Here is a 22,084-nt window from a genome sequence, read left to right as displayed (position 1 = left end):
CCCCAGCCAGGTTCTGCATGCAGGGAAAAAAATTTATATGATCCTGGAATTCTTCCTGCAGGTAATTAATTGATATCAGCAATGTGGCACCCAGTGATGGCAGTTTTTGTAGGAAATGATCATGTCAGAGCCCACAGGCCTTGCCAGGCTCAGGAGCTGCAGCTCTCTCTTCCCAACACAAGACATTCACAACCAAACTCATGACTTTTTAGTTCCCTCCTACAAGACAGCAGGGCCCACAAATATCCTCTCAAATCATTTAGAGCAACAGGCTTTGGACAAAACTGGAGAAGGCAGGAGAACAATCACTGGAAGGAAATGAAGATGACCAAGGAGTCTGGTGGCCTTTCACTGAGGAGGAGAATGTCACTTACTATTGATTTTTGGAATAGTATAAATGAGTAAAAAACTGCATTTGATTTTAGGTGATCTCACAATATTATTTCCTTGCTTCCTCATCTATTTGATGGAGAGCTGGCTCTGGTGAAGGCAGTGCCAAAGCATCTCTCATAACTCCTTCCTGTTGGTCACTTTATAGAGCCTTTTCCTGGGACACAAAAAATCTCAGTACAGGTACTGGTGCAGGGCCTTCCTTCTTGTGATGTTACAAATAGATAGTAAGAGGCAGATAAAGAAATATTTGGAATTTGAAATGCAGTCTCAAAAGCTGGTGCTTCCACACCTTCTTATTTCCACTAGACACTGTTGCCCTCAAGAGAACAGATTTCATGCTAAGAAATGCAAATTACATTTTCCCAATTTTTTCATCCTTCCAAGTCATTCCCCTCTCACCTTGGCATCTGTTTCTTTTGTACGTATTTAGAATTGCTTTTCCCCTGTTTTCCACTATACACACTCTGTAATTTAAAAAATAATAAATTTCTGTTTTTTTAGATTTAGTTCTTTTAAAACAAAAGCTGGTAGAAAAAAGGAAAATACACAACCCCAAATCTACTAAAGAGACAGGACAGTGGTACTGACACCTCAAAGACAGTGCTCCCACTCTGCCACCCCCAAGAATTTAGGGTGGAAGCAGCTGGAGACCATCAGGGAACAAGAGACATTGCTGCAGGGAAGGAATCTCACTCTGCCAGCCTTCCAGCACCACAATTAGGGAACGCCCTTCAAATAAAAATAAATGAGCATGATAAAAAATTATTTCCTTTTTTAAGAGCTCATGTGAGCTCCAACATGTTTTAAGAGCTGCTGCATTTAGATACCACAGACAGCTGGTGACAAAAGCCATGGCCATCAACCCCAACAAAATTAAACTGTGGAAATTCTGTCTCCAAAAAAATAAGCAATGGTCCCAACCCACTGGGATGGCAGGTAAGAAAAGGAACATGCTTTGATTCTGGGGAGATAAGGAAAGCTCAGGAACTGCACCTCAGGAAAAGGGAGGTTACCTGGGGCTTGGGCATGGCTCAAGCACAGCTGAAAGTAAAAGGACATCCCTCTCAGTAAAAGGACCACATTTTACCCTCACAAAATGCTGTCCTCTGTTGTTAGCATCCAAACTGAGAACCAAGTGAGATATATCTGGTGCTCTGGGGCTGAGAAGCATCAATCTGCCAGCTCTGGGGATTTCCTGTGAGCAGTGTGCTGTCACATTATCCACAGAGCATGTGGTGTGAAGCTGCTAACCACCAACAGAAGCGAGATGAGGTCACTTCCAAACATGATACAGCCCTGAAAGAAAACTCTGTACTTATAGCAAATAGAGCTTTGCAGCACAAGTTCCTTCCGTGGCCACCAAACCAACACTGAGCAGGGTTAACTGTTTGCTTATCAGCACACAGCTCCCAGACTGAAGCTGTTCAAAGCAGCACCAGACAGGGCACAACCAACCTCCAGTGGGAAGCCCAGCAGGTGTGGGTTTCCTAGTCTAAAAAATTATTGAGCACTGCATAAACACACACAAAGGATCACAGTATCACTTATTTCTGACATTTTCCAAGTGCTTTCCAAACCAGCTACTATATTCCTGGAGCAGGTGGGAATTTGGAGAAGAAATTGGCTCTAGGGTGACTTTATTGGGGCCTTTCAGTACCCACAGGGGCTCCAAAGAGCTGGAGAGGGACTCTGGACAAGAGATGGAGTGAGAGGACACAGGGAATTGTTTCCCACTGCCAGAGGGCAGGATTTGGTGGGATATTGGGAAGGAATTCTTCCCTGTGATGGTGGGCAGGCCCAGAGAAGGGTGGCTGCCCCTGGATCCCTGGAAGTGTCCAAGGCCAGGCTGGACAGGGCTGGGAGCAACCTGGAATAGTGGAAGATGTCCTTGCCCATGGCAGGAAGTTCCTTCCCACCCAAACCATTCCATGATTCTCTGATTTCTCTGCTGCAGAACTTCAAAGCTGGAGTCTGAACACCACCTTACTCTGCAGAGCTCCTGAATGAGTCTTCACAGCTCCTAAAACAGGCTGGGCTGGGGGGGTGGGCTCAGGGCAGTGGCTCCCCTGCACCACCCACACTTGGTAGTCTGTAAGAAGATAATCAGCCTGAGATGGGAGGGATAGGAAGAATGTAATGGCAATTATGAATTTAGCACATTTATCATCTTGCTGTTTCAGAATGAATGTCACTCCTACAGACTGAAAATCCTCACCAGTGTAGGAAACCAGGCTGGCAGGAAAGGCAAAAGCCATGCTGACTGAATGAACTCATGCTGTAGAGCAAAAACATCCTAGAAAGAGGAGAAATAGTCTTATTTCAAGCAAAATACTCTAAATTATACCAAAAAAAACCCCTCTATATCATATCCTAAAAGTTTTAGTGAGTTTTTTTAACACCCCAAAAGCCTCATCAAGGGTATTTCTAGTGAAATGGACTGGTGAAAGAACAGCCACAGTCTCAGCTGTGGATCACAGGTGGTCTAATCTTATTAACCAAAAAGGGGTTTAATTAACCCCAGTACAGCAGCTACTTGAGAGGAACCAAGACACAAATCTTGGTAGATGAAGGGGTAAATATTATCTCCACTTGTACTTTTTCCCACCCCAAATTACCACACAAACTTTCCAAAAGGCCTCACTTTCATCCCAGTGCACAAAGACATTAAAGAAAAATGTCATAAAAAGCAATTTCCTCCTCAGTTCTCCTTTAATTGCTCCCTCCACATCCATTGGAAACAGGCAACAAGAAAATCCTTCCCTTCATCTCCCTCTCCAGGGAAGAGAGGCCACCCTGTTTGTGGCATGAAGTCTCAGAAACCCTTCCAAAGTGGTATCTGGACTCCTGACAGCTGCTCTGCTCTGTACATAGAGATATATGGACACATTCATCCCTCAGCTCAAGGATTTCATGTCAGCTTCTCAACCTTTATCAGTGCTCCCAGAATTATTCTGAATTCTGGGCCAAGAGCTGGTAAGTCCTATACAGGTACTATAGACATGTAACATAGGAAATTTAGAAATAACTATGAGGAAAACATCTGCCAGATAAATTCAGAGCTGAAAAAGGAAATGCAAATACCTGAAAGTCAGAGATGGAGGAAAAAAATCTGCCCTCCACAAGCTTTTGTCTTTCTCTCTTGCCTAATATATTTCTTTATTATATACTTCTTTAATATATGTATTGCTCAAAATAATTTCTGTTGTTGTTTCTGTTGAAATTGAAAATGACAGGATATGGTTTTGAAAGTCCCTCAGCTTCCTGTGTGAGGAGGGTGATTGTCAAGACGTGGATGTGAAATCAAACCAGACGAAAAAAACTAAAATCACGAAGTGAAACTCTGTGTCTCCCAGAATGAGCTAGTTGTCACTTCCTTCCCATCATGCAGACTTCCCTCTATCCCAGCAGCAAGTGGTCAGAGTTCCCCACTTCCAATAGCAAATACTGAATGAAACTCAAATAGGAAGCAAGAAGACCTAAAAAACCAAGTAATTTAAGAAGTACTCAGAAGTAACTTCAGTCTGATGTTCAAGGCATGCAAACATAAAGGATTAAAACCTGGAAAATAGCTAATATTAGAGCCCTGTGAATATTTTGAGCCTTTCCCTCACTGTTGCCATTGTGGGACTGATAGAACATCCCCACTGGGGGCTAGGTGGCCATTTCAGCAGCAGATTCCCCCCAAATTTGGGGTGTGCACTTCTCAGCATTTCATTAAGGAAACAGGGAGCAAGATGGAACCAGGTGAGTGCAGGTTGTGGATCATGGAGCTAAGGCAAACCAAAGAACCCCATGCTGCCACCCCCATCTAACCTGGCAGGAGCAGCTTAGAAAATCAGAGGAAAATGCTAAACCACTTCCTCCACCCTCCACCTAAACTCAGCTAAGTACAGCTTCTTTAAAAAGCTGAGGAGTGTTAAAAATCCTACATTGCTGGAGGTCTGACCCTTGGGAAGCACAGGCTGCCCAGAAGCAGCAGAGAACAGCCAGCAGTGCCCACCAGGGACCCCCAGCACCCACCAGGCTGTTGGGGTTCCTCTGCTGCTCCCTGGGTCTTCTCACTGATTAGCCCTAATCACACCAACCCACAAATTAAAACCCAAAAAGCATTTGATCTTCATGTTCCATTGCTGCTGAAGGAGATCATTGTCTCCTCAAACCACCAAGCCCTCATCAATGAGTATAAAGGGCAAAGACAAGGGGAAAGTCGAGATGGGAACGACACAACAATCTACACTCCAAACATCTGAATGCCATTTCCCAGTGGTGCTCACTAAATCCCAATGCTTTTGCTCTGCCCAGAAATCCCAGAAACACAGGCTGGGCTGGGTATTTATACCACAGGGGACAGGAAGCAGCTGAATGCCAGGGCGGCTCCCAGCGCTGATTTCACTCCAGCTTTCCGTGTTTAACTCTGCTTCCTGGGAGAAAGAAAACACATTGTAGCCACGAACTCCTCCAAGTCCTTGGCTAGAGCCCAGTGCAATACATTCCTTTCCAGGAGTGGCAGATGACAGCAGGGACAGAAAGGCTACCTCTGATCAGACATGACATTTTTCTTTGTCCTGTCCTTGCCAAATCTGCCCTGGTAAATAGGAACTCGGCACTTTGGGAAGAGGTGGAGTGAGTATTGCCCTGGTCCATGCTCCTTATCCCACTAAATTATTTTTCACAATCAAACATAAAGGATTTTTCACCGTTCTTTTCTCTTTTCAACTATTCTTTAATAAAAGAGCAGAGTCAAATTTTCTAACGCAATCCTTACTAGACATTGTTTTGCTGCACACAGCTCATAGCTGTGACTTTGTAAGATTGCTCACACACCTGTTTTTGTCAGCAGAAGTGTTTGCAAAAAAGACTTTAAGAAGTATTAATAAACCTATATTTTTCAGTGATGTGTGAATGAATAGGAATCAATATGAAGCCCTTGGGAAAAAAATTCTCTCCAAGGGCAGAGTTCAGGTTCCTGAGGTGCTTGTCAGTGATCATTTTTCCACTTGCAGCACCTAGATCTCCAGGGGATAACATAACTCCAAGAAATGCACACAAAAGGGACTCCTGCTTCCTTGATAGCTGATGAAACTCATTTCCTGCTTCAACAGGAGATCCTAATCCAGCCTGTCTTTATCTGCTTCTCACCCTGTTGGGCAGAAGTAAGGATGAGCCTTGAGGCATTGTCTGTCAGATGAAAACTGGACCACAGGAAAAGCTGAGAGGGATAAATCCTGGAACAGATGCATAAATGAGCAATAGCTAAGCCATATGAAATATAATGAAGTGCAGACTCACAGGCTTTGGAGACGGAAAAGACCTCTTAGGTCATCCTAACACAGCTTCTGCCAGTTCAGGATTGGCCCCTAGAGTGATGTGCTGAACTTTAAGAAAAAAACAGGCTGCCAAAAGCTTTGTCAAACCCATTACACTCGTTCCAGAAGAGAAATGAAAATCCCCAAACATCGTGAACAGGTTTCAAGTCATGGAGTGCCAGGAAAACTTGATTGTGTCCCCATCTCCCTACCAAATCTAAGTGAGGAGCCAATCCAGAGTGTCAGGGCACTGTACACCACCTGGATAGCTGGGAAGGGGGACTGCACACCACCTGGATAGCACTGGGAATGCAGTTAGGGATTGTACAGCACCTGGACAGCACTGGGACCAGGAATGGGGAGTGTGCACCACCTGGGATAGCATCGAGATTGGGAATCTCACATTTCCTGCAAAGAACACTCCTGAAACAAGCCAGCCCTGAGCACCACACAACTGCACATCTTAGGAATCTGCCTAGAAATGCAGTCATGTGTGTTTTCCTCATGGGAATGGAGTCCTAAAGGAAACCTAAAGGAATGTCTTTGGCAGTGGAGACAAGGGAAAAGAAATGGTAGTCGAGAATGATCCAGGGAGGACAGCAGGAGAAAGCTGTGTGAGGGCAATGAGATGAAGCTGATGACCAGGAGACTAAAGTGGCAGCTAAAAAAACATTCACCGGGAGCCACTTCTGTAAATAAAAAGGACTGTTCACACCATGCACTCACAATTCATTTACCCACAAGGCTGGGCTTCAGACACAAGCAGCTAAGTTTAGTGGAAAAGTTGCTGAGTGTTCCCATCTCCCACCAAGGGCAGCAGGAGCAGATGGGACTCCAAAGCAGCACTAAAGGCATGGAAGACCCTGGAGACCAATGGGGAACTGAAGGCATCTTTGTGGAAAAAAATGTCATCTGAAAATCAGGAAAGCACTTCTTGTTCTGAAGGATCCAACTCATAAACAATCTTCCAATTTCATGGGAGCAAAGCTGTTTATACAACCCTAGCAAGTCACAAATTAGGGTTTTTTTAAGTTTTCTAGTCTAACCTACTCAGAAAGTGACATTTATAATTTATCATTGTGCAGACAATCAATACTGTGTCCTACACACCATTCATGGACCAGCTACAAGGCTTAACCATGGCTGGGGCTGGAGCTGCCATTGAAACATCTGCAGAAAGGCCAAATGTTTGATCAGGAGTGATGTGTGTGTAACAACATGGGAATGTACTGGGGGACTGCACTCCCTCCATGTTGTACACACCTGGTCTCCTGTATGGCACAGGGTGGGATTCTCGGGATTGTGTGTGCAGGGCCATGAGTTGGACTCCATGATCCTTGTGGGTCCCTTCCAATTCAGGATATTCCATTATTCCTGACTCTACAGCTGTGATGCATTAACCAGCTTGCAAATGCAGGTGAGGGTTTGCTGTGCCTTAGTAATAAACACCTCTTAGGGATTTTGGATCACTGCACAACTTCCAAAGCAATTCCCATGTTTTCTCCCCAAGCTCACACCACTGCATCCCAAACCCTACCAAACTGTGTTCCCAGCACAGCAAGCAGCAGGGCTGTGTTGAATCATTCCTTGGGATGCTGAAGACAAGCACTTTTCATGACTGACTTGCATTTTCCCACAGCTGTTCCAGCATTTCTGGGTGGGTGACACTGTCCCAGGCTGAGCCCTTCCTGAAATATCCCACACAGGTCCCATCCCGCACTCACCATGGTTGGAATGTCCCACACATCCCCTTCCCTCACTCACCGTGGTTGGAATGGCGCAGAGGATCCCATCCCTCACTCACCGTGGTTGGAATGGCACACAGGATCCCATCCCTCACTCACCGTGGTTGGGATGTCCCACACATTCCCATCCCTCACTCACCGTGGTTGGGATGTCCCACAGGATCCCATCCCTCACTCACCATGGTTGGAATGTCCCACACATCCCCTTCCCTCACTCACCGTGGTTGGAATGGCGCACAGGATCCCATCCCTCACTCACCATGGTTGGAATGGCGCACAGGATCCCATCCCTCACTCACCATGGTTGGGATGTCCCACAGGATCCCATCCCTCACTCACCGTGGTTGGGATGTCCCACACGTCCCCATCCCTCACTCACCGTGGTTGGGATGTCCCACAGGATCCCATCCCTCACTCACCATGGTTGGAATGGCGCACAGGATCCCATCCCTCACTCACCATGGTTGGGATGTCCCACATGTCCCCATCCCTCACTCACCGTGGTTGGAATGTCCCCATCCCTCACTCACCGTGGTTGGAATGGCGCACAGGTCCCATCCCTCACTCACCGTGGTTGGAATGTCCCACAGGTCCCCATCCCTCACTCACCGTGGTTGGAATGTCCCCATCCCTCACTCACTGTGGGGTTGGGATGTCCCACACGTCCCCATCCCTCACTCACCGTGGTTGGGACGTCCCACACGTCCCCATCCCTCACTCACCATGGTTGGGACGTCCCACACGTCCCCATCCCTCACTCACCGTGGTTGGAATGGCGCACAGGATCCCATCCCTCACTCACTGTGGGGTTGGAATGTCCCACACGTCCCCATCCCTCACTCACCGTGGTTGGAATGGCGCACGCAGTCGCCCAGCACGGCGCTGAAGCGTCGCTGTGCCCCCGGCTCTGGGAAGCAGTAGTAGCTGTGCCGGCAGAAGGGCTGCCACAGGTACACCGGGAACTCCTTCGGGAGCGGCACAAAGGCTGCAGCCGCCTCCTCGCTTGAGCCTGCACAGAAACACCTCTGTGTGAGAGCTGCACATTTCCTCCAGGCTGGCTCTGTGCCACACCTTTGCCAGCAGGGTAATCCCCTTCCCAGTCCAGGAAATTGGGCACAGAGGGCAGGGGGACGCAGCTGGGATGGGCACACTGAGCTGGCATCAACCACCTCTCTGTGTTACACCCCACCAACCTGATGGCCTCTTAGTTTGTTGTCAAGGTGGCAAAAATCTAGTTTGGTAAAATTTCAAAGACACCTCTTTCAAAGAAACCTCACCCCTTTGGTCTCATTTCACTGGATTGCAGCTCGTAGGGAAATGGTTTTCATGGCAGATAAGTAAATTACTGGGGAGCTCTGGTCTGTTCCACATAAAGACCATTTAGGAGCATAATGCCTTTCCTATAGAAACAAGCTGCATTAAATAAACCGTGTTGGAACAGCAGTTGGAATGGCTTTCACTGGTTCCAGGACTTCCACACACAACTGCTCCTGAAAACTGTCACTTCAAGCGCTTGCAGGTGATGTCAAGAAAGCACCAAGTACCTCCAGCTCCCACCTGCCCTGGATCCCTGCACACAGGGGATGCTGGACAGCACATTTAGGGATGACCAAACCCAATCTGGAGGCACTGACATGCACTGAGAGCCCAGACACGTGAGCTTCACCTTGGAGGGTCTTCAGCACCACACAGATGGAGAGTAGTGCCAAAAAGATGAAGTGATGATGTTTTTGAAGGGAGAGCCATGGGAAGCCCAAGAGCACTCTTGGGGTGTTCCACATCACTCAACCCCACCTGCTGCAGAGCTGTGGTGACACACACAGGTCACCTGCAAGCCCCTCTGACCACCCTGTGCCTTGGGAAAGGGTGTGACAGGGCACCTAACTTTTAAATCCTAGGGATTTAAAGGACTCAAAAAACAAATCCTTGTCTTCAAGTTGCCCTTATCCCTTTTGTTATGTGGCATCCCATTCTCCAAATCTGACTCTGCAATGTGAGACCCACTCCCATAAAGCCTGAATTTTCTCCATCTTGGTGGAGTGGGGGCAGGCAGGACCACAGCAGTTCCTGACCCAGAAACAACAAACTCAGAAGCAGCCACCTTCCTGCCCTCTCTGTGGGACTTATTATCAGCTGTGAGTCAACACAGACAGCTGGCATCTAAAAATGGAAACAAATAAACCAGGAATATTAACAAAGCTCGGGAACAATGGTGTTGTGGTTCCTGCCCTGCTTCTGCACAGCTTCCAGCAGCTTTGTGCCGGAGTGCTGGGAAGAAAGGGACCCAGCATTGCTCTGAATGTTGGCTTACAGCATCTGCTTTGTTCATCCATTCTGGAGCTGTGCTTGAACTTGGGAAAAGGGCTGTGGGCATCTTCTGCTACCCCATTTTAAACTGGAGCCTGAAAGCCCTCCCAGGGCAGAGGAAGGAACAGAGCCTGGGCTTTGGCAGTTCAGCTTTGAACAGGACTTACCAACAGGGTCTGGAAAATGTTTATCAGAAAGCAAATTGTAATCTTCTTCTGAAGTCAGGACTTTGCCTCCTGCAGGAAGAACGTGATATTTAGGGCTAGCTCCCTTCTGGTAGGCCTGGAAAATCAACAGAGAAGAAGTATTGTCAAATAGAGATTTAAGGAGAGAGAATAAATAAAATACACAATTCACTGACAAAGCCAGGAGCTGACTTCATGATCCTTTTGGGTCCCTTCCAACTCAGGATATTCTATGATTCTAATGCATGGGAATATTGCACAAAGGGAGAATCTTTTTGTCAGGCTGAATTTTGGAAATGTTCCCTAGGCATTTCAAATTTAAAATAAATCTAATCTCTCAGTGCTTATCTGCTGTGGTGAGGAGTCAGGGATGGAAAGGAGGGAAAAAGGATGGGATTTTCTCCTGAGCCCAATTTGTTGGATTTGTCAGCCAGGACTAGCTTGACTGTGGCAGCTTCCAGGCAAAAACCTCCACTGTAGCCAGCCTGGAGCCACCCAGATCCAACTGCAGGAGCACATGGATGTATTACAGGGATGTGGAGATGAGAAGTGCTCTGGGACAGGCACAGGAAGGTTCAAGTGCTGTTAAATGGATTTGTTAGTTCTTGCTGACGTATCTGGCCAAGGAATGTCCCATTTGTTAGTTCTGGCCAAGGCAGGGCACTTGACTGTACCCTCAGCCATCCCACTGGAGCCACCCTAACGAGGACAAGGTTTCACCTCCTATTGCTGAAGGCAAGGCAGCAGCAGCAAATCCACTCCCTATTGGTTTATTTGAGAATGTACAACCAGATCCATGGAAGCAGCACTCACCTCTTTGGTCTCAAAGCAATCCACAGTGTAGTCATTTTTGATCACCACGTATCTGTCCTTCCACTTCTTCAGGTCCTCAGCGAAGTGCAGCAGCTCTGCTTCGTACAGAACTGTCCCAGCTTCCCCCGCAGGCTACAGGGACAATTGGTGACATTTGAGACTCCTCTGCACCACTGACCATCTTGAAGCTTTTAGTTCTACATTTCCATAATGCTGCTCTGAGGGCTTTGGAGCCTTCAAATGCAATTTGGAGTCATAAGCACCTCTGATTTCAGAAGGTTCTACAGACACAAGCAAATTCTTGTAGCCGAGGTGAGAAGGCAGCAGAAGAGCTCTGCCTTCCAAAACACTGCCAGATTTCTGAGACAGAGATTTATTCACCTTTCAGCTGGCAGGCTGAATGCAACATCAGAGAATCCTACAGTGGCTTGGATTAGAAGGGACCTTAAAGATCATCTAGTTCCAAACCCTGCAGGATGACTTGGAGTTCACCAACTCCCATTTTCCACTACATAATATAAATATTACATTGATAAGAAAAACAGGGTTTTGTTATAATATAGTAAATTGTTTCCCATTTCTTTGTAATGCTTTTGCATCTGCACTGTAGTAACTGAAAGACACAGATCTTCTGTCATCCCACCTCACTGCTTTACTTACTCATTTCAAGAGCACTGGAAATCCATGATTTCAGAACATTTAATTTTTCAGAACATTTTGTTCAGAATATTTATGCTCAGAACATTTAATTTTTTATCTTCTTAATCTTGAAGGCTGGTTCTCTGCATTTTCCTCTAATAAAGAGACTTTTGTCTCTTTTTTTGTCCCCCCTCTAATAAAACCCAGCTTTCCATGATTCACTCGACAAAGGAAATTATTGCCATCTTCTTTAAGGAACCCTGAGCCACAGATGACAGGAATAATTACATTTCCTACATAATCTCTTCCCTGGAAGTATGATATCTGTCCCTAGATTTTGCAGAACCTTGCAACCAGCAAGAAGGAAGCAGTTTTATCCAAATGTCCAACTCCTTGTACCAGAAACTCACGTCATGGTTCTCCTCGTGCCATGATAAACAACTAAACAAGACCAAAACAAAGATGAATTTTCAAAAATTGAACTCCAAACCTGCACCCAGATGCAACTTTTCCATCCCAAACCAGAATGACCCAAATCCAACATCTCCACACACACTTGGGTCCCAGACAGGAAAATGAGTGTCCTCCTACCCTGGTTTTCAGGAAGCGGGACTGGGAGTGGCGGTGCTGCTCCAGCTCCTCCTGCACGTGCCGGCAGAAAGCCACGGCGTACTGGCGGCGGTAGTGCGGGCTGAAGTTCTTGATGGTGGCCTCTGTTTTCCCTGAGGTGGAACAGAGATTTAAAGGTATTTCTTATCCATGGCTTCACAGTCTGTAACACAGAACCAAGGCACTTCCCACCAGTGAGCCAAATTCTTCTCTTTGGAGAAGAGGCAGTTCCAGGGTCACCCAATAGTGACCTTCCAGTACCTGAAGGGAGCCCACAGGAAAGATGGACAGAGACTCTGGACAAGGAATGGAGCAACAGGATGAGGAGGAATGGCTTCCCACTGGCAGACAGCAGGTTTAGATTGGATATTGGGAAGGAATTGTTCCTGTGAGGGTGAGCAGGTCCTGGCACAGGGTGCCCAGAGCAGCTGTGGCTGCCCCTGGATCCCTGGCAGTGTCCAAGGCCAGGCTGGATGGGGCTTGGAGCAACCTGGGATAGTGGAAGGTATCCCTGCCCAGAGCAGGGAGTGGAGCTGGAGGGGCTTTAAGGTCCATCTAACCCAAACAATTCCATGAAAAGACCTCCTGAGTGTTCCAAGGGCCACTTGCTGCACAGATCAGGAAATCCTTGGAGATGCAATCAGAGGGAATTTGTCCAGGAAAATGTTTAGTTTAGGACTTTGTTTTTTCTTCTAAGATCAAGTAAAGAATTCCCCAAATCCATGTCTCTAAGGAAAGATGCTCTCTACCTCTCTCTGGGGCATGCTGCCTCAGAGCCAGGTATGGTCAAGGGGTGAAAGGGTTTTCAAAGACAACCAGTGATACCAGCTAATGTTCAGCATAGGAGCCAATTTTATCACTTACTGAGATTTGAAAGATGACTCAAAGCTCTACAAAATATTTTTCTAGGCTTGGGCACTACTGTCTCATCTTTGTTTTAATGTAAACATATCCACAGTCATGCTGCAATAAACACTAATCTGGTATTGTCTCGCTGTGATCAAGATCTCATGGGTAACAGCAACAGCAATAAACACACTGAGGTCTCACTTCTGAGAATCTTAAAACAATTTACAAGCAATTAACTCATTAACCCTACCACAGAAATAATGGTGCTCTGCAGACAGGGAAGTGAAGCTGAAATTAAAGGCATGTGCATTTATGTGACTGAAAAAGTCTGTAGCAATGCAAAAAAACAGAACCTGGCCTATGATCTAGAGAGCACCCCAAACATCCTGGATACTGGAGAGATCTTTTCTTCTTGGTATTAGGGAGCTCCATGCCAAAGGGCATTTCTGAGCTTACAACAGAGAAATGCAATTTCACATCTCCAGCAACTTTGATGCTTTCAAAATTTCATTTTGTTCTGCTCGGTGGGGAAAAAACATCATATTTTCTGTATGAGAAAAAAATGGTAATTCCCAAACTAAGACTTCTTAGGACTCCTAGACCAGGACTGGCACACAGCATTCCTGAAATGGAATTCATGGAAGTGTTCAAGGCCAGGGGCAAGAAGCAATCTGGTTTAGTAGAAGGTGTCACTGCCCATGGCAGGGCATGGGACTGGATGGGTTTGAAGATCCCTCCCAGCCCAAACCATTGTGGGATTGTTTGAATAATTCCCTAATTTCCTAAGACAGATATGCATGAGGAGACAACCCTACATACCAGCTCCTCTGCTTCTGCAGGTGAATTTGCAGTGTGGTGCAGAATAAGATGCACCCCCAAGTTCAGGGGCAGTGCCAACACTGCTGTTCCACAACACCACCTTTCCTTCCAGCCACTGCTGTGTCACCAGGACAGCTGAGAGGGGTGAGCTGCAGCCTTCTCCTCCATAAGCACCAATGTCATTGCTGCCCACCACTGAACTGGAAGCCCCACTGCTGCCCCACTCCAATCCCACACCAGCACGGGGAGACAGACCTGACGCCCTGGAGCCCTCTCCAGGCCCATGGAGGAGCTGGCTCAGCACTGGCACAGCCATCCCACTCAGCTGGAGGAATGTCAGAAGCAGAGTCAGTTCACCACTCATGTAAGGCTTTCACAGAGTTACTGTGGGACAGCACCCTGTGACAATGTGGACTCCAAATCTTCAGCTTTAAGATGGATTTTTAGAGACATACTGATTATAGGATGTGCTTGGGTATAATAGCAGGATATGGCGCTGCTAAAGCAGAATATCCCAGCCCTATAAAAACGAGCCTGCTTTGGGCAGAGGCATAGACTTATTCTCCAAATAAGGACAAAGTTTCCCAAAACCTTCCTTACAGCATTTTTTTTCCCTCCTGGACCCAGCCAGCAGTAGGATGTTGTTGGCCCCAGCCGAGTTTCCTGCTCAGGGTTTGCCCCTGTTTTGCACTGTGGCTTTTTCTTTTCCAGCTCGCATCATCCTCTCAATTTGTTAGAGAGGGCTCTGGGACACTGCACCTCACTTGGCTACTGCCTGCATCCTGCAGTAAAAGTTTGTAGAGGAAGTGGGACAAAGAATAAAATTCTGGTGTTGGGAAGAAAGCTGCAACAATCACAGGAAATACCTGTAATTTTGGCAAAGTCTCTCAATTAAGGCTAAATGGCCTCAGAAGTGTCATTCTTCACTGTCAGTACTGCTTAGATCAACCTAAAGGACAGTGACTGAAGAGAAAGAAACTCTGCAGTTCACAACATGCACGTCAGAAATAGGACACTGATGATGTAATTTTTATGTGCAGGCTATATTTATGACAAACCAAAACAAGAATCAAGAGGCAAATGTTTCTGGTTGTTTCTTCCAATCTTCACACTACTTGTTGCAAAGGAGCTTTGCATTAAAAATACTCCTCCCTCATAAAATTAGAAGCAAAGTTTATTTAAGGAGATTGTGAGTGGCCCCATATGAGGACCTGGCCTTGCAGGGCTCAGCTGAACAGGAATTTCAGTGCTACCTGAAGGTAGGAAGAGAAGCAGACAGACCCTTGACCCATTGTTCCTCAATGGATATTTAAACTCTTTTGGTTTAGAGAAAATAAAAATATGCTATCTGAAAATAAACATGATGGAAACAGTCCTGAGTAACAGAAACTCTTCCCATGAAATGATAACATGGGGCAACTGGAGATAAAATACTCCAGGGCAGTTGAAAAATGAGTTCCCCTAATTCTTTTCCAAATTTAGTGTGGCTGGCTTCATCAGAGCTGTTTATATGGAGCACAGCCAATGCTCCCACTTGGCTGGTCTGGCAGTGGCACAGCTCCAGCCCACATAAATGGGACTTGGAGCCCAGCAGCTGGGATGTTTATCCTGGGAGAATGAGGAGTCTGATCAGCTCCAGGAGGAGCCTGCAGGCAACCTCCTGCTCCTGTGCTGGGCCAGGAGTTGGACTCAGTGACTGATCCCTGGGGGTTCCTTCCAACTTGGGATATTCTGTGATTCCATGAACCAAAATTACCAACAGGAAAACACAACTGTGATGGAGGTGGAAGGATTTCCATCAAATTAACATGGCAAGGGTCTGCTCCTCCTTTGCTGAGGGTTTAGATCCTGCTCCGGAATAAACTTTGCTAATACTTCATGATGCACCTCCTGCTCTGCACAACTGCCCCTGCACATGACCACAAAAGTTAGCATGAGTTATGATACCTCTTTTAAGAATTAAAACAAATGTCATTGCACTGAGAAACAAGAAACATCTACCTGTTGCTCCCCTGGAAATCAGTAATCATTCCCAGATCTTTTTTCCATGCTTTTCCTCTGCCTTTGACCTTCTTAATTGTGTCACCCATGTTGGACACTTGTATGTAACTCCAAGTCATCAGGCCCACAGAATGGCCTCAAATACCCAATTTTATAGTGGCAGTTTCACTGCTTTTATTGAAATAACTGACATACAGCTTTTCCAAACAAGGGCACTCTTCAGCAAGTTCTCCCAGGAATGAATTCCTGCTGGTCTGGCTCCCATTGCAGCCTATCCAGCTTGCCCTGCCACATCTCCCTGCTCTCAACCACGTTGCCACGTGGCCAGTCCAGGTGCAGGTCAGGAAAACTCAGGAAAAAAGGTCAGAAAACAATAACTTCTTGGCTGTCATACAAGAGAGTGATTGCTCACACTCCCAGAACTTCAGCCATTTGGAAGTGAAGAATGGAAAGAGGGAAGGACTTGCCATAAAAGCTATTTCACTTAAATATTGGTGTTTGGCAGTAAGGGGACCCTTCCAAGAGCAGAAAAATGTTCACAATTCCCCTTCACAGCACAATTGCCTGCACTCAGCACCTTTTGGAAAGGGTTTTCCAAATATACCATGACCAGTGATATGAATCTCTTTGGAGGTCTGGGGGCTGATGTATGTTCTTACACCATATAAGCCCCAGGGGACATAAATGTAAAGGAAGTAGATTATTTGCTGCATTAAAACAAATCCTGGACAAAAGAAAACATAAAAGAAATAGGCACTGTGTGTGCTTAATGTCAGTACACCCAGCACTTCAAACAAGTAAAGCAGTGAGACAGAACAGGAACAAATCACTTTGTCTTATTTCCTCCACCAGGCCATGAGCAAAGCTGTCAGAAAACAATCTAAAATGCTCAGGTGATCATACCCACACAGTGCTTCACAAGCCAGGATGGAACCCACAACTGGGGGCAAACTTTCCAATTATAAACTACAAACCAGTTAATCTAGATGTACTGTCTGCCTTAATACAAATTAAGCTTTAAAATTACTACTGTTCATCCATCCATCCATTTATTTTTCTATCCATAAACACTGTCTTTTTCTCACAGCCCATCATGGTAGTAGCAAAATGAGTTAACAAAATAATTCCATTGTTCAGCTCCTGGGCCAACTTCAGCCCAAGTCCAAGAAAAGCACAACTCTGATTTGAGGTAAACATCTGAAATTGCAGATGCTCTGCATAAGCCCTGAAAGCTGGATGTCAGTACTGGCACCTCTGAAATGGGCTGGATGCTCAACAGGAAGAGAAGGAAGCAGAAACTCACCATAAAAACTGCTTTTCCTCAGATCACCCATTCACTGCAAACATCATTATCAGTTGCTAAGTGCATCTGGTAGCCAGAAGACCTGTGAAATGATTCTGTTTGGCACATCCTGACAGTGCCCACCACCTTCCAGTGCTCTGGGGTATAGAACAGAGGGATTACAAGTGATTCACTCCTTCCTTTTACAAGTAGTGGGATTTACAAGTGATTCCCTCTTTCCTACAGTCTTCTTCCTTGTGGAGTACTTACAATACCACCCAGGAAGAGTTTAAGTCCAAGTGCTCCCAGACTTCATCTAGGAAGGCAATGTAAACTACTCTCATTGTTGTTGAAAGCAGAACTCATTTTGATCTTTATTTGTAGAAACAGTATTTCAATTAATCTGAGTCATGACTTAATACCTGTTAGGACACAAAGGGATGGCAGACACAAAGGTTCTGATCTAGCTGGATCACCTCTCACAGGTTTTGTTTGCACTCAGCCAAACCCAGCAGCTCTGGTTGGTGGAGCCACCCCTCTTTCCCACGCAGGACCATGTGGTTTGCACCTGGTAAAATACTGAACCCAATTATTTATCCTGCCTTGGTTTATATATTAATAGAGACTGCTCTCAATAAAACCTTACAATTCTGTGACTCCAGTGGTGTGCACACACCCTCAAATCACCTGTTTGTCATGCTGGCAAAATCCCTGTTAGTCACCCAAAACTCAGTGCAGAGGAGTGGTAACACCCATCACACCTCAGATCAGCCTCTCCTCTCCTCTCAGCATACAGCACTCCTCAGGTGCTGAGTCCATCTTCTCTATAGGAAAAAACTGGTGCTGTCCGGGGAAAAAATCAGATTTTTTCACAAGTTTGGCAGCTGAGACCCTGGCTGTGATATTTGTGCTCCATCAGAAGCGAAGCTTCTTTTGTTTCACAGCAAGCTAAAGAAACATGTTTGTAAGGTCATCTAGACGTGATCCCTGGCAAAAGAGGTGCCAAAAGTAACAGGCTCCATTCCAGCCTTGCAGATCTCCCTTTCTACAACGTGACCCCTGTACTTTGCTCTTCCTCAAGTGCTCTGCTACACGAGGCTGAGGTTTGTACTGAGATAGAGAATTATCCCATAGATTTCCAAAGGTTTCCATACTTAGGTTGTCCCCAGGCAGCTTCAGGAGCATCTCACATTCAGAAGGAGCAGACTGAGCTGAGGGAGACCTCATACACTCTATAAAAAATACTTGTTTTGTGAAGAGAAGCTTGTGATCTAACTATGGAGCTTGCTGGTTTAAGTTAATTCTGAATGCTGTCTGATTATTAAAAATGAAGAACAAATAGCACAGATCCTGCACAAACACAGAGTGGCTCTTGGGTCAAACCCAGAGACTCATTCCTGCAGCTCATTCCCCTGCTCCCACTGCCCAATCCTTATTTATGGGAGAAGGAAGATTTCACAAATTGCCTTTGCACTTCTGTCAGGCTAAAAATTCCTAATATTAATGATTTACATAAAGGCCAGTCTTGTGGTTGATAAGGCTGGAACAAGCCAAGGGTTTGATTAACACTGTGTCAGATAAGCTTATCTCAAAGGCTGCTAAAATCCACCCTTTGTTGGTAATGGGGTGAGAAGCAGCAACCCTGTCTAGAAACAATTACTCATGGTCAGATTCAACTAGAATAAGGTCTGACAAGACTTTATTTATAAGCTTCTTTCACAGCACCAGAAGGACTTGGGATTTAATAACCAAATGAACCCAATCTAATTCCTGGGGGGGAGGGGGTCACATGAAACTAAACTATGATCTGTGATAAATAAATTTGGTGAAGGTCAATGATGTTCAAGTTTTGGGGTTTTGTTCAACTCCCTGAGCCACAAGTTGAGCCACTCCTGGGGACACAGACAACAGGCATGCCTTGAGCAGCTTTCTCCAATCCAGATCTCAGCACCACGTTACACATCACTGGAGGTCACACAAAAATGTTTCTTGGGAACATTTAAACAGCATTCCAAAAATGTAAGCCAATGCTGCATCACCCTTTAAATCAGGATGATGTATTCCCCCTTCCCTCCCTTTCGGGTGACAGTTACCTCACTGCCCAGCCATCCACAAGACAAAATGACAAAAAGACACAGAGACATAGATAACAGAAATAACCACCTTCATGACATTAGCTGAAGCTTTTTTCTTTTTATATATATATATATATATATATATATATATAATTTATACAGATACACACACACCTTCAAACTATTATTTCCATGCAATGCTTGGCATTTGCTCATACAAATCTGGGGAGATATTTTTACTAATTTCTTTTTTCTTAATTACTTTGCCAAATGATACCACTCTACATGGCTCTATCACAAAATTACTCCAGGGAGTACATGACATTGGCCAAAGCTATGAGTGCACACGTATCTTTCCATGAGGAGCTTCATTTCTGCTGAGATTTCCTTACCTAAATTCCCTTTATTTCCTCACCATTCCAACTCCCGTCACCACCAGCCCAGATGGACTCCTCAGAGTACCATATTTCCTACAAAGTAATCACTTTTTAAGCACTGTAGCAGAAGGCCATTATTCCATGGCAGGATTTTATTCCATTTCTCTTCAACAAACACACAAACTGCACAAAACAGAGTAGCAAAATGAGAATAATGGTAACACTGGAGCCTCTTTTCTTACCATTTTCCTGATCATCTCTAAGGCGTTTGCTTCACTTTTGGCTCCTGCATACACCAAAAATGAGTAAATACCATGATTTGCAAAAGATTTTCAGCTAAGCCTGTGTGCAAGAAGGGTAAAACCAAGACTAATCTCTAAACTAAACAGAGGTCTCAAAGCAAGAACATTTACTTTAATGATCTCCCAACACAAGCACACAACTTGATTTTACCACAGGAAATAATTTCAGCCTTAGAGCCCCTTCTTGCCACTCTGAACCCCACAAGAACACCTGGGTGGATACACAGATTTTAACCCAAACAAGCACCATCCAGATTTTTGAAGCCCAAGGCCATACCCATGTCACAGTTGTGCCAGCTGGGGCCATTTTCCAGTTTCACCTGGTTTGCTTTGCTTGTGCCAACACCTCCTCACCCTGGTTCTCTGTAGGGAAACAACTGTGAAAGGGCATTTTGAGGGGGACAAAGAGCCAACTTCTTGTGAAAATCAACACTTGATTTTATTCCTTTTCCCCCTCTTTTAAAAAGGACAAAAATTTGGCAAAATTTTGACAAAAATGTATACATACATATATGTATGTATATAATATTAAGCTTCTAATAAAACTTTATAATACAAGAAGAGGAATGTGTAAAATGCAATTCACATTCCAAAGAATTTTAAATTTTTTTTTTACCTGACTTCCCACTTTACATTCAGCTTGAACAATAAAAATGGAAACATTTTTCCTTTGCAGTGCATATTTAGTCATTTGTTCAGGCTCTCACTAGTTTCAGGTTATAATACTGGAATATGACTGCAGGAAAATGTAACTTGTCAGAGCAAAACATTGGGCAGAGGATGGGAGAACTTACTTTATAAAACTTAGAAGTTTGAGTGAAGCTTATAAAAATCTCTTTAATGTGTCATGTATTTTGTTGTTACAAAGCTTATAAAATCTCTTTGATCTGTTATGTATTTTGTTTTTACACAGCAGGGTGATACAATGGGATCCCTTTCTGACATCACATGGACTTTGTTGGCCATGCAGATGCTACAGCAGGAATTGTTCAAGGAACTGTTCAAGGCTGACACAACCTACAAGACAAAAATGTTCCACAGCTCTACACTGTGGTCAATCATTCAAAGCCTTAGCTAAGACAAACTAGACAAACTCTCCTTGCTGGTAGTCTGTTTTCATGTTCAGAAAAATAACAGCTCTAAAACCATTCGCTAAATCTTTAGAAACAAATTGATTTCAAAGGAGGATTGCATTCATTCCTTTGCAAGGAACACTGCCAGGCATTAAAAGGGTCAGTCCTCATGCAGCTGAAGGTGTCCCCTTTGACAAACAAGCCCTTCTCTACCCTTCCATGGATGGTAGTGTCCCTCAGGAAATCCACGCCTCGTCCTGTGGGAAAGGTTTCTTCACAGGACTGCTAAAAAGCATCAATTAAGGCAGAGTTTAGAAGACAAGTGTATAATTATTACATGGAGCTGCTCACCCAACCCTGTGCAAGACAGTTTTTTCTGTGCTTATTACAGATGGGGAAGGGAAACTACAGCTCTGTGACGTAACAGATCAGCTTTATAATTCAAATTAGTGCAGAAGTGGTACCAGAGCATCAGCCCCTGATCCAGGCTCCTTCAAGAAAGGGTGGCAGGAAGGGAGCAAGAAGCAGCAGCACTGAAGCTGCTGGAAGGGGAGACCTTGACCACATCTCCATCACTCCTCAATCTTGGTTTGGGGCTCTCTCTCTGTCACACTTTACTCTCCCATAGCAGCTGTGGCTGCCCCTAAGTCCCACTTCAGGATAGGTCACAGCCTTTTGCTTTCTTCCAGCTGTGAAATGGGTGCAAAAGGAACAGAATTGGCCTCTTCCCTTGTGAAACCAATGAAACCACTCCAAAAGCTCCTACTAAATCTGGCCCAAGGACAATTCAAGGGAAGAAGCAGAAAAAATGAGGCAAATGAAAACAAAATGAATGGGAAAGGACAAACAGAAGATGGGAGATGGCTCTCTGGCTGCCTGGGTCTTCTGAACATGGGAGACCTGCCAGTGGCCTCCTTTCCCCTGTTTTCTCCCATTCAAAGTTGAACAAGGGCATAATCAAGATCCCAGTATTTCCAAAGCACTGTAAAAGAATAAAACAAAGTGATCTAAATATTTTGGGGTTCTTCTCTGGCTAAAAGGACCCATTAAACTTCATTAATCATTCCATACTTGGCAGAATTCATGCCTTTGATTCCTTCTAAATTAAAGCTGGGACCTTACTAATAAAAATACACCTTCTGCTACGAAATAGAGAATAATTCCCGAAATTTTATACTGAAAAGAGGTCAAGTAAAAATCCAAACAACCCCTAACTTTCTGCAGCTGTATCAAAGATGAAGGATTACCTTTATATTCCCCAGGTTTGCTGTTCCTACAGCCCACATCACCAGAGGCAGAAACACTCCCA

General features: G+C 45.1%; 1 protein-coding gene across 1 annotated transcript in view; it reads right to left on the bottom strand.

Moving 5' to 3' along the window:
- The window catches only part of NIBAN1 (niban apoptosis regulator 1), a 55,611-nt gene that overhangs the window by 17,380 nt on the left and 16,147 nt on the right, over positions 1-22,084 (bottom strand). Inside the window, exons 2-5 of the mRNA XM_071435952.1 lie at positions 11,980-12,110; positions 10,750-10,881; positions 9,919-10,033; positions 8,289-8,453 (exon numbers count right to left, since the gene is read on the bottom strand). Of these exons, the coding sequence (XP_071292053.1) occupies positions 8,289-8,453; positions 9,919-10,033; positions 10,750-10,881; positions 11,980-12,110 (543 nt within the window). The remainder of the gene's footprint in view (positions 1-8,288; positions 8,454-9,918; positions 10,034-10,749; positions 10,882-11,979; positions 12,111-22,084) is intronic.

This window comes from Agelaius tricolor, unplaced genomic scaffold (genome assembly GCF_023055355.1).
Source record: "Agelaius tricolor isolate 1412-34295 unplaced genomic scaffold, bAgeTri1.0.p SCAF_11, whole genome shotgun sequence".
Taxonomy (NCBI): domain Eukaryota; kingdom Metazoa; phylum Chordata; class Aves; order Passeriformes; family Icteridae; genus Agelaius; species Agelaius tricolor.
The sequence above is the reverse complement of the archived record's forward strand: the minus strand, read 5'-3'. Positions and strand labels throughout refer to the sequence as shown.